The sequence below is a fragment of the Oncorhynchus keta genome, unplaced genomic scaffold, assembly GCF_023373465.1.
Source record: "Oncorhynchus keta strain PuntledgeMale-10-30-2019 unplaced genomic scaffold, Oket_V2 Un_contig_15453_pilon_pilon, whole genome shotgun sequence".
Taxonomy (NCBI): Eukaryota; Metazoa; Chordata; class Actinopteri; order Salmoniformes; family Salmonidae; genus Oncorhynchus; species Oncorhynchus keta.
In genome coordinates this window covers 9,261-22,500 of record NW_026279323.1, presented here as the reverse complement: position 1 = coordinate 22,500, position 13,240 = coordinate 9,261, and the positions used below count along the sequence as shown (strand labels likewise).

At 45.8% G+C, this 13,240-nt stretch overlaps 1 protein-coding gene and 1 pseudogene across 1 annotated transcript in view; one reads left to right on the top strand and one right to left on the bottom strand.

Annotated features, from left to right (window-relative positions):
* The window catches only part of LOC127918985 (MYCBP-associated protein-like), a 29,951-nt gene extending 19,579 nt beyond the window's left edge, over positions 1-10,372 (bottom strand). The window contains exons 1-4 of the mRNA XM_052502310.1: positions 10,025-10,372; positions 7,151-7,275; positions 6,263-6,425; positions 1,578-1,684 (exon numbers count right to left, since the gene is read on the bottom strand). Of these exons, the coding sequence (XP_052358270.1) occupies positions 1,578-1,684; positions 6,263-6,425; positions 7,151-7,275; positions 10,025-10,091 (462 nt within the window). The 5' untranslated portion in view covers positions 10,092-10,372. The remainder of the gene's footprint in view (positions 1-1,577; positions 1,685-6,262; positions 6,426-7,150; positions 7,276-10,024) is intronic.
* A 491-nt stretch (positions 10,373-10,863) lies between these two features.
* On the top strand, positions 10,864-12,994 carry LOC127918986 (GTP-binding protein Rhes-like; annotated as a pseudogene).
* Positions 12,995-13,240: the final 246 nt, after the last annotated feature.

The window sequence follows — 13,240 nt, the reverse complement described above, 5'->3', positions numbered from 1 at the left end:
TAAATTATAGTTTTGGCAAGTCGGTTAGGACATCTACTTTGTAGATGACACAACCATTTTTTCAACAATTGCTTACAGACAGATTATTTCACTCATTGTATCACAATTCCAGTGGGTCAGAAGGTTACATATACTAAGTTGACTGTGCCTTTAAACAGCATGGAAAATTCCAGAAAACTATGTCATGGCTTTAGAAGCTTCTGACATCATGGGAAAATCAAAAGAAATCAGCCAAGACCTCAGAAGAAAAATGGTAGACCTCCACAAGTCTGGTTCATCCTTGTGAGCAATTTCCAAGCGCCTGAAGGTTCCACGTTCATCTGTACAAACAATAAGTATGAACACCATGGGACCACGCAGCCGTCATACTGCTCAGGAAGGAGACGCGTTCTGTCTCCTAGAGATGAACGTACTTTGGTGCAAAAAGTGCAAATCAATCCCAGAACAACAGTAAAATGAGTCCTACATCGATATAACCTGAAAGGCCGCTCAGCAAGGAAGAAGCCACTGCTCCAAAACCGCCATAAAAAAAGCCAGACTATGGTTTGCAACTGCACATGCTGACAAAGATCATACTCTGTGGAGAAATGTCCTCTGGTCTGATGAAACAAAAATAGAACTGTTTGACCATAATGACCATCGTTATGTTTGGAGGAAAAAGGGGGAGACTTGCAAGCCAAAGAACACCATCCCAACCGTGAAGCACGGGGAATGGCAGCATCATGTTGTGGGGGTGCTTTGCTGCAGGAGGGACAGGTGCACTTCACAAAATAGATGGCATCATGAGGAAAGAAAATGATGTGGATATATTGAAGCAACATCTCAAGACATCAGTCAGGAAGTTAAAGCTTGGTCGCAAATGGGTCTTCCAAATGGACAATGAACCCAAGCATACTTCCAAAGTTGTGGCAAAATGACTTAAGGACAACAAAGTCAAGGTATTGGAGTGGCCATCACAAAGCCCTGACCTCAATCCTATAGAACATTTGCGGGCAGAACTGAAAAGGCGTGTGCGAGCAAGGAGGCCTACAAACCTGACTCAGTTACAGCAGCTCTGTCAGGAGGAATGGACCAGAATTCACCCAACTCATTGTGGGAAGCTTGTGGAAGGCGACCCGAAACATTTGACCCAAGTGAAACAATTTAAAGGCAATGCTACCAAATACTAATTGAGTGTATGTAAAACGTCTGACCCACTGGGAATATGATGAAAGAAATAAAAGCTGAAATAAATCATTCTCTCTACTATAATTCAGACATTTCTCATTCTTAAAAATGTCAGGAATGGTGAAAAACAGAGTTTAAATGTATTTGGCTAAGGTGTATGTAAACTTCAACTGTACACTCCTACAGATAACCATTAACTTATGGTGTAGAAACCAGACTATGGTAACTCCATATCTCAATAGGATACCTGCTAATTAACAATATGTTAAGTTTAGAGTCAGAACCCATCAGAGAGATAGATAGATAGAGAGATAGAGAAACATTGTCATTGTAACACTGATTGAAATGCATTATAACCAAAACCATTATTTTTGTTAGAAGGTATTTTCAAACATGGTATCTTCTCTCACCTCAGTCTCTCCCCTGGCCTGCATCTCTGTCCTGAAGTCCTCCAGACTACCCAGAATGCTGTGGGGGAGGACCATCCCTTGGGCATCGAAGCGAGGTCCCCCCGGTCCTGACAAAACCACACTACAACATCACCTCTCCATTAACTAAACACTATTCAAATTCTAAATACTTGATTCATCCCACGGGGGCCATTATGTAGGCAGGAGAGTAGATATACAACGTAGAAGAGCACCAGTGGAGGCTGCTGAGGGGAGGACGGCTCATAATAATGGCTGGAATGGAGTCAATGGAATGGCATCAATCACATCTTTTATATGTTTGATACCAGTCTAGTGACTCCCTCTCAGCCATTATTATGAGCCGTCCTCCCCTCAGCAGCCTCCACTGAAGAGCACACGACATAACAACGGACAGCACCAATAGTTCTATAGAGCATGAGGATGAATGATACCAGTCTATGACAGTCTAGTGAAGAGCACACGACTCAGCCACCAATTATTATGAACCAGTCCTCCCAGCCATTATTATGAACCGTCCTCCCCTCAGCAGCCTCCACTGAAGAGCACACACATAACAACGGACAGCACCAATAGTTCTATACAGCATGAGGATGAATGATAACAGTCTAGTGACTAAAGAACTGTCAAAACAGATGAACTGTACATGAATATAAATATAAAGGTGAAGTGGATTTTAGACATTCGTTTCTGAGCCCCTTTCCTTGTTTGTCTTCAGTGGTTCCCAACCGTTTCATAGTTCCGTACCCCTTCAAACACTCAACCTCCAGCTGTACCCCCTCTAGCACCAGGGTCAGCTGTACCCCGTCTAGCACCAGGGTCAGCTGTACCCCCTCTAGCACCAGGGTCAGCTGTACCCCCTCTAGCACCAGGGTCAGCTGTACCCCCTCTAGCACCAGGGTCAGCTGTACCCCCTCTAGCACCAGGGTCAGCTGTACCCCCTCTAGCACCAGGGTCAGCTGTACCCCCTCTAGCACCAGGGTCAGCTGTACCCCCTCTAGCACCAGGGTCAGCTGTACCCCCTCTAGCACCAGGGTCAGCTGTACCCCCTCTAGCACCAGGGTCAGCTGTACCCCCTCTAGCACCAGGGTCAGCACACTCTCAAATTTTGTTTTTTGCCATCATTGTAAAGCCTGCCACACACACACTATACGATAGATTTATTAACATAAGAATTAGTGTTTGAGTTTTCGTCACAACTCGGCTCGTGGGAAGTGACAAAGAGCTCTTATAGGACCAGGGCACAAATAATAATATAATAATAATCAATAATTTTGCTCTTTATTTAACCATCTTACATATAAAACCTTATTTGTTAATCGAAAATTGTGAATATCTCACCACAGGTTAATGGGAAGGGTGTGCTTGAAAGGATGCACATAACTCTGCATGTTGGGTTGTATTGGAGAGTCTTAAATCTTAGTCTTAAATCATTTTCCACACACAGTCTATTCCTGTATTTAGTTGTCATGCTAGTGAGGGCTGAGAATCCACTCTCACATAGGTACGTGGTTGCAAAGGGCATCAGTGTCTTAACAGCGCGATTTGCTAAGGCAGGACACTCTGAGCGCAGCCCAATACAGAAATCTGGCTGTGGCTTCTGATTCAATTCACTTTTCACAGAACCGCTTGTTGCAATTTCGATGAGGCTCTTTTGTTCAGATATCGGTAAGTATAGTTTTATCATGCTGGTAATTTATGAACATTTGAACATCTTGGCCATGTTCTGTTATAATCTACACCCGGCACAGCCAGAAGAGGACTGGCCACCCCACAAAGCCTGGTTCCTCTCTAGGTTTCTTCCTAGGTTTTGGCCTTTCTAGGGAGTTTTTCCTAGCCACTGTGTTTCTACACCTGCATTGCTTGCTGTTTGGGGTTTTAGGCTGGGTTTCTGTACAGCACTTTGAGATATCAGCTGATGTACAAGGGCTATATAAATAAATTATATTGATTGATTGACTGGAGGCAGGGCATGAAAGGGATAACGAATGCAGTTGTTTGTGTCATCCATTTCAGGAAAGTACCTGCGTAATTGCGCACCCAACTCACTCAGGTGCTTCTCTGTATTACATTTGGCACACACAAAAATCACACAATGATGGAAAGTCCTGTGTGTTGTCCTTGTTAATGCAGACAGCCTTAATTTTGTCCCGCACATTGAACATAGTTGCGGAGAGTCCCTGTAATCCTAATCATTCAGGTGAGAAAAAACATCACCCAGACAGGCCAGTCGAGTGAGAAACTCATCATCATGCAAGAGATCAGACAAGTGAAAAACATCACCCAGACAGGCCAGTCGTGTGAGAAACTCATCATCATGCAAGAGATCAGACAAGTGAAAAACATCACCCAGACAGGCCAGTCGAGTGAGAAACTCATCATCATGCAAGAGATCAGACAAGTGAAAAACATCACCCAGACAGGCCAGTCGAGTGAGAAACTCATCATCATGCAAGAGATCAGACAAGTGAAAAACATCACCCAGACAGGCCAGTCGAGTGAGAAACTCATCATCATGCAAGAGATCAGACAAGTGAAAAACATCACCCAGACAGGCCAGTCGTGTGAGAAACTCATCATCATGCAAGAGATCAGACAAGTGAAAAACATCACCCAGACAGGCCAGTCGTGTGAGAAACTCATCATCATGCAAGAGATCAGACAAGTGAAAAACATCACCCAGACAGGCCAGTCGAGTGAGAAACTCATCATCATGCAAGAGGTCAGACAAGTGAAAAACATCACCCAGACAGGCCAGTCGTGTGAGAAACTCATCATCATGCAAGAGATCAGACAAGTGAAAAACATCACCCAGACAGGCCAGTCGTGTGAGAAACTCATCATCATGCAAGAGATCAGACAAGTGAAAAACATCACCCAGACAGGCCAGTCGAACTGAGAAACTCATCATCATGCAAGAGGTCAGACAAGTGAAAAACATCACCCAGACAGGCCAGTCGTGTGAGAAACTCATCATCATGCAAGAGATCAGACAAGTGAAAACATCACCCAGACAGGCCAGTCGAGTGAGAAACTCATCATCATGCAAGAGGTCAGACAAGTGAAAAACATCACCCAGACAGGCCAGTCGAGTGAGAAACTCATCATCATGCAAGAGATCAGACAAGTGAAAAACATCACCCAGACAGGCCAGTCGAGTGAGAAACTCATCATCATGCAAGAGATCAGACAAGTGAAAAACATCACCCAGACAGGTCAGTCGAGTGAGAAACTCATCATCATGCAAGAGATCAGACAAGTGAAAAACATCACCCAGACAGGCCAGTCGAGTGAGAAACTCATCATCATGCAAGAGTCAGACAAGTGAAAAACATCACCCAGACAGGCCAGTCGAGTGAGAAACTCATCATCATGCAAGAGATCAGACAAGTGAAAAACATCACCCAGACAGGCCAGTCGAGTGAGAAACTCATCATCATGCAAGAGGTCAGACAAGTGAAAACATCACCCAGACAGGCCAGTCGAGTGAGAAACTCATCATCATGCAAGAGATCAGACAAGTGAAAAACATCACCCAGACAGGCCAGTCGAGTGAGAAACTCATCATCATGCAAGAGGTCAGACAAGTGAAAAACATCACCCAGACAGGCCAGTCGAGTGAGAAACTCATCATCATGCAAGAGGTCAGACAAGTGAAAAACATCACCCAGACAGGCCAGTCGAGTGAGAAACTCATCATCATGCAAGAGATCAGACAAGTGAAAAACATCACCCAGACAGGCCAGTCGAGTGAGAAACTCATCATCATGCAAGAGATCAGACAAGTGAAAAACATCACCCAGACAGGCCAGTCGAGTGAGAAACTCATCATCATGCAAGAGATCAGACAAGTGAAAAACATCACCCAGACAGGCCAGTCGTGTGAGAAACTCATCATCATGCAAGAGGTCAGACAAGTGAAAAACATCACCCAGACAGGCCAGTCGAGTGAGAAACTCATCATCATGCAAGAGGTCAGACAAGTGAAAAACATCACCCAGACAGGCCAGTCGAGTGAGAAACTCATCATCATGCAAGCAGTCAGACAAGTGAACATTATGGTCAGTAAATGAAGACTTTAAGCTCGTCTCTCAATTCAAAAATAAGTGTCAATACTTTGCCCCTTGGTAACCAGCGCACCTCTGTATGTTGTAAAAGCGTTACACGGTCGCTGCCCATATCATTGCATAATGCAGAAAATGCACGTGAGTTCAGGGGCCTTGCTTTAACAAAGTTAACCATTTTCACTGTAGTGTCCAAAATGTCTTTCAAGCTGTCAGGCATTCCCTTGGCAGCAAGAGCCTCTTGGTGGATGCTGCAGTGTACCCAAGTGGCATCGGGAGCAACTGCTTACACCTGCGTTACCACTCCACTATGTCTTCTTGTCATAGCTTTTGCACCATCAGTACAGACACCAACATGAGCAGCAGCTACGTGACCTGTTTGTCTACACCACTGGTCACAGACACCTGGTCCTGAATGGCTATAGTGTGTTGCAGGCTTTTGCACCAGCCCTGCTCTAAAACACACCTGATTGAACTAATCACGGGCTTGAGAATCCCACACCCCCCGGTAGCTCTCTAGGACCAGGAATGGTAACCATAACCGTGATACACCCCACCTGTACTTCACACCTCTGGCCAGAAGGGGCAGTGTAGCCAGCTCACCTGTGTAGTCCAGTGGCTGTGTGGTGGTGTCCTGGGCCAGGGCGCGGGCCACCGCTACCCTCACCCCCTTTCTGATGTCATCAGGTGGGCGGGTCTTACGCACCAGCACGCGGGTCACAGCTGCAGGTTTCTGGGGTTCTTTAGGGGGCTGGGGCACCCGCAACTATGGACGTACACACAAACACACACACACAAAAGGATGGCAGGTAGCCTAGCAGTTAGAGGGTTGCTACTTCGAAACCCCGAGCCGGAAAAGTGGATAAATCTGCCCAGCTAATCTCCACCATGAACTGCTCCCCCGGCACCTCTCTGATTCAGAGGGTTAATGAGGAAAACACATTTTGGTTGAATGCATTCAGTTGTGCAACTGACTACGTATCCCCTTACTATTATGTATGCATACACACACCTTACATACACACACACCCAAACAGCCCAAACATATTTATTTTATTTATTTTGCTCCTTTGCACCCCATTATTTTTATTTCTACTTTGCACATTCTTCCACTGCAAATCTACCATTCCAGTGTTTTACTTGCTATATTGTATTTACTTTGCCACTATGGCCTTTTTTTTGCCTTTACCTCCCTTCTCACCTCATTTGCTCACATCGTATATAGACTTGTTTCTACTGTATTATTGACTGTATGTTTGTTTTACTCCATGTGTAACTCTGTGTCGTTGTTTGTGTCGAACTGCTTTGCTTTATCTTGGCCAGGTCGCAATTGTAAATGAGAACTTGTTCTCAACTTGCCTACCTGGTTAAATAAAGGTGAAATAAATACATTTTAAAAATGTAACAACACCCACACACACAAACATACACACACACATTATGTACACACATGCGCACACACAAACATTATGTACACATGCACACACACACCTTCTCCAGGTCCTCAGGTCTGATGGCCAGGGCCTGGATGTCCTCTCCTTTAAGAGTGGGGCTCTGAGGCTGCTCTTCACTCAGACACGAGGAGAAATCCTCTGACACTTTCAGACGTTTCTTCTCTGGAGACGAGAGGACAGGATGAGGACAGGAAAGAACCAACTGTTTAATTCCAAGCATATGGGTTCAACATGGCACCTGTTCAAATTCTGAATAATAAACCAAGCTTCCCCATTTCTGAGTGTATTTGTTTTGGCTTGCACTCACATGGGGAAAACCACGTTTCCTGGGATGACACACACAGCCAACTACTGAACCAACAGCATCTGACTTTACCAACACGAACCCATAGACCAGGCTACATCTGAACTACTGAACCAACAGCATCTGACTTTACCAACACTAACCCATAGACCAGGCTACATCTGAACTACTGAACCAACAGCATCTGACTTTACCAACACTAACCCATAGACCAGGCTACATCTGAACTACTGAACCAACAGCATCTGACTTTACCAACACTAACCCATAGACCAGGCTACATCTGAACTACTGAACCAACAGCATCTGACTTTACCAACACTAACCCATAGACCAGGCTACATCTGAACTACTGAACCAATAGCATCTGACTTTACCAACACTAACCCATAGACCAGGCTACATCTGAACTACTGAACCAACAGCATCTGACTTTACCAACACTAACCCATAGACCAGGCTACATCTGAACTACTGAACCAATAGCATCTGACTTTACCAACACTAACCCATAGACCAGGCTACATCTGAACTACTGAACCAATAGCATCTGACTTTACCAACACTAACCCATAGACCAGGCTACATCTGAACTACTGAACCAATAGCATCTGACTTTACCAACACTAACCCATAGACCAGGCTACATCTGAACTACTGAACCAACAGCATCTGACTTTACCAACACTAACCCATAGACCAGGCTACATCTGAACTACTGAACCAACAGCATCTGACTTTACCAACACTAACCCATAGACCAGGCTACATCTGAACTACTGAACCAACAGCATCTGACTTTACAAACACTAACCCATAGACCAGGCTACATCTGAACCAACAGCATCTGACTTTACCAACAGTAACCCATAGACCAGGCTACATCTGAACTACTGAACCAACAGCATCTGACTTTACCAACACTAACCCATAGACCAGGCTACATCTGAACTACTGAACCAACAGCATCTGACTTTACCAACACTAACCAATAGACCAGGCTACATCTGAACTACTGAACCAACAGCATCTGACTTTACCAACACTAACCCATAGACCAGGCTACATCTGAACTACTGAACCAACAGCATCTGACTTTACCAACACTAACCCATAGACCAGGCTACATCTGAACTACTGAACCAACAGCATCTGACTTTACCAACACTAACCCATAGACCAGGCTACATCTGAACTACTGAACCAACAGCATCTGACTTTACCAACACTAACCCATAGACCAGGCTACATCTGAACTACTGAACCAACAGCATCTGACTTTACCAACACTAACTCATAGACCAGGCTACATCTGAACTACTGAACCAATAGCATCTGACTTTACCAACACTAACCCATAGACCAGGCTACATCTGAACTACTGAACCAATAGCATCTGACTTTACCAACACTAACCCATAGACCAGGCTACATCTGAACTACTGAACCAACAGCATCTGACTTTACCAACACTAACCCATAGACCAGGCTACATCTGAACTACTGAACCAACAGCATCTGACTTTACCAACACTAACCCATAGACCAGGCTACATCTGAAATGTAGACCGTGATTTGCTGCTAGCAAAGCTATTGTTACATCACCTACTGACCTCCTGACCTTGAGAGAAAGAGTGGAGCAGAATATTCATACACACACACACACACACACACACACACACACACACACACACACACACACACACACACACACACACACACACACACACACACACACACACACACACACACACACACACACACACACACACACAGTTATGCAATTCTGTTCATCTTCAGTGCTCCAACTGCAACAGAGTCTGTCCCTGGTTACCATGACCACCACACAACCCACAGCTCATCTTTTGAGTCTGTCCCTGGTTACCATGACCACCACACAACCCACCGCTCATCTTTTGAGTCGGTCCTTGGTTACTATGACCACCACACAACTTTTGCTTTTCTATCTTTTTCTACCCCCCCCCCTCCCCCTGCCACCTGTTCTGAGGCTCAGTACATTCTGTGTGGTTTTCAGGGGAGGGTAGCACCTTGCGGAGAGTGAGGGAAGGTCACAGAAGGGATAAAAGGAAAAACTGCAGGAGTCTCATCCTTCATAGTGGGTGTCCTTGGCACACAATGGAAGGCTACGGGGACACTGAGGCTCCACATGCACTCGCTTTGTGATTGCATCCTCATTATGTACACACACACACAGCGTTCACACAAAAAGAAACACACACAGATAAACACACACAACGACAGAGCCCCACGTAAACAAATACACACCTATGCCTCGAGAATGTCTCTTTTACAGAGTAAAGACAGGAAATTAGTGGTGGTATTGTTCCTATCTCTCTTCTTTCTCCCTCTCTTTTATTTAAATTTTATTTAACACTTATTTTACCAGGTAAGTTGACTGAGAACAAATTCTCGTTCATGACTATCTACCCGGCCTGCTACATTCTTCTCACCCCTCCTCCCCACACACACGTATGGACTAACGTTAACAAACAGAGAGAGGTCAGGAGGATAATGTTAAGTGTGTGTGTGTTTAGTTAGCGAGCTAATAGTATAACAGCTATGTTAGCTAGCTATATTCTTACATACCTGGCGGGGTCCGAGGTCTCGCCTCCTTTTTGGGAGTTTTGCCAGTGGATTTGCCTAGACTTGCCATGTCAATGCCAATGTTAGGCTAGCTAAGGTAACGTTAGTTAGTTGTAGCCTAGCTAGTTAGTCAACTCGGCAGCTGAGCAAGTTGTTTTAGCTAAAGTAAATTGGTGTCACGCAGGGAGACAAGAAAGGCAAAATTTTCCCTAAACTGTGACATTAATACAATTTATACAAAAGCAACTTGTTCGTTGAGTAAACTTTTGATAGCTAGCATCTAGCCTTGTCATTCGTGTCTCTTTCTCCCCGCTGCCTCGCGGTACCCATGGCAACGGACGCTTGGCTGCTGTTAAAGGGATGCTGCTGTTAAAGGGATGCTCACTTTCTGTCGGACAACAATTAAATCCAACATCGCCGAATGAGAATTTACCTCGAAGAAAATTAATCAAGCCTAATTCTAGGCGGTAGGCAGCACAAAGTAACACATACTATTTGTATAAAATTGCAACTATGGCACTTTGGTGATCCTCGTATATATATATATATGTTGACGATGCTCTCATGTTTTGTTACTCAATACATTAGGCCTTTATTTGTTGGAGTATTTAATCACAAAATGTAATGAAAAGGAAAGGAAAGAAAATGTCATTGATCTCGCCAATAGTGAATAGGCTTGTAAGGCTTATTTCAGCTCATACAAAAAGGTTAAAGTCCGGATGTGTCACCGTGTGCCAGCAGTTGGTATTGTTGATATTGAATTCAAAACACCAGATTATCACAATCTCCCATAGCCTCAATTTATCCAACCTCCACAGGGTGCGCAATACCCCAGAGTGCCTGTCTTGGCGGTGCACATTGCAGTAGAACTGGCCGCTTCCATTGTTCCATAATCGTCGAACACTCGGTGTCCTCCGGGAGAACATAACAATCTCTCCGCTTCTGTCAATCAGCAGTTCTGGCAACTAGCTGTTGGGAGAGACGAGCAGATGACCCATGCCGTGTGACGCGGACGAGCCAGGCGCGTGCATGGGTATATAAACAACACCAAAAGACATCTGTTTCTGTACCACCCAGACTAGATGTGCGCAAACACACAGGTGTCACGAGGACCACATGTAGTTTCCAAACCTCACAGGTTGTAATATTACAGGATCCACCCAGGCACCCACACTGCCCTACAGGCTAGTATAGGCTACATTTCACATGCCACTTAAGTGAGACAACATTATGGAAAAAGGTAAGCCATCAACTTGCTCACCGACCACCACAACCAACATGCCCGACGCCCATCAGCGGGCTGAACCTTCTCAGTTCCCCGGGACCAGAGCCCTGAGCCCCGGCTCCTCCAAGGTCCTGCTGGCATACAAAAACGTAACCCAGCACCTGAACTCACCGGGGCTCAAAGCCAGCATGGGTTTCCTTAAATGGTCACGTCTCAGTGGAAGCACCAGGAAAAGAAGGGGAGGGTGGTGCGGTCCCAAAGCACAGCTAGCTGGCTTCCACCTCCCTCCGATGGCCACACTTGCAAGAGGTCGCCACTGGACCAGCTATCCGCTCTGGTTCTCCAGGGGCAGATTCGGTTAGGCGAGGACGAACCAAGGCTCGCCCAGGACTCTCCGCAGGACCCGCTGAGCTCCACCAAGCCTCAGAACTGCAGGCGCATCGTGGTTCTGGGTGCGCCCCGGGTGGGCAAGACTTCAATCTTGCGACGGTACCTCTGGGACGGCTTCGTGGAGGAGTACCAGCCCACCTCCGAGGATTTCCTCCGGAAAATGTTCCACATCCGCGGGGAGACGTATCAGATCGACGTACTGGACGCCTCCGGAGAGAGGAGCTTCCCGGCGAAACGCAGGCTCTCCATACTAACCGGTGCGTAACGGGAATGTAAGGCAATAACGGGAGTCCTTATCATGGTCTCTATGTTGGAGCTGGAGGTGCCTCAACAGTTGTTGTTATCGCAGTGTTAAAGATGTACATTCACACAAATGAATAAGTCTCTCTCTCCACGTAGATGTGGTGTGCGTAAAAGTGGACATGCTTGCTTTATAAACGATGAGAGAGAATATAAATATGTGTATATGGACGTATAAGTTATGGATAGAATAGCATATAGAATATAATAAAACATAATATAATATAACCTTTATCCCAGAAGGAACTTCAGTTCAAATTGCTAATGAGAATATGACAATGTAGGCTGTAATTAAAATATAGGCTATAATATTTCGGTCTCCTCCTGTGTTTTGTATAGGTGACATATTCCTTCTGGTCTTCACCCTGGACGACCGGAGCTCGTTCGAGGAGGTGTGTGCCCTGCGCACTGAGATCCTCGCGGCCAAAACCAAGCTCCTCAAGCCCACCAGGCCGGGCCAGAGCGCACGGGTCCCCACGGTAGTCTGCGCTAACAAGGTGGACTTGTCCCCAGCGGAGAGAGTACTTTCCCGGGCAGAGGTGCTCCGAGCCCTCGGTGAGGACTGCGCCTACTTCGAGACCTCCGCCAAAGACCGCACTAATCTGGAGGAGGTATTCGAGGCTCTGGCTAAACGGGGCGGGTTGCCAACGGAAACTAGTCCGTCGCAGCACCGCAAAGTTTCGATTCGGTCGTACCAGGCGATGAAAGAGTGCAGAGCGGCCGGGAGAGGGAGCCAGGCCACCGTTTGTAAGGCTCCGTGTGGGGCGCTGTATCCGCTCGCTCGACGGCCGAGTTTCAGCACTGATCTCCGTCAAGTCCTCGGCCCCGACGGACGGAAGCCGGGCAAGCCGCTGGAGAAGTGTCAGATTCAGTGAAGGAACCAAAGACAGACTGGACTGGTTTATAAGGGTGTGTGGAGCGAGGAAAAACAAGCATGTTTGATTTCCACAAATGCATTCTGCTAAATGTAGATATGACTGTGAATAGTATTTGCACCAGGGACTTGAACTCTACTAATAGCCCACCAAATGTGCAGAATTTGTGCAATTGTGGGTCTCAATCTAATGTGAAATATATATTTTGAAATGAATAAAAACATTTTTGATCATGTATTATAGTGTGCGTCTCCTTTAGGGGCGGAAGAGGAGAGAGTGGGAGTAAGAGGACATTGAGTCAGGGACTTGACTTCATTGACTTTATAGCATAACACATTTCATGAGTCCTACAGACAGAAATAGAGAGAGAGAGTGAATAGTGGAGAAAGAGAGAGTGTGTGTGTGTGTGTGTGTGTGTGTGTGTGTGTG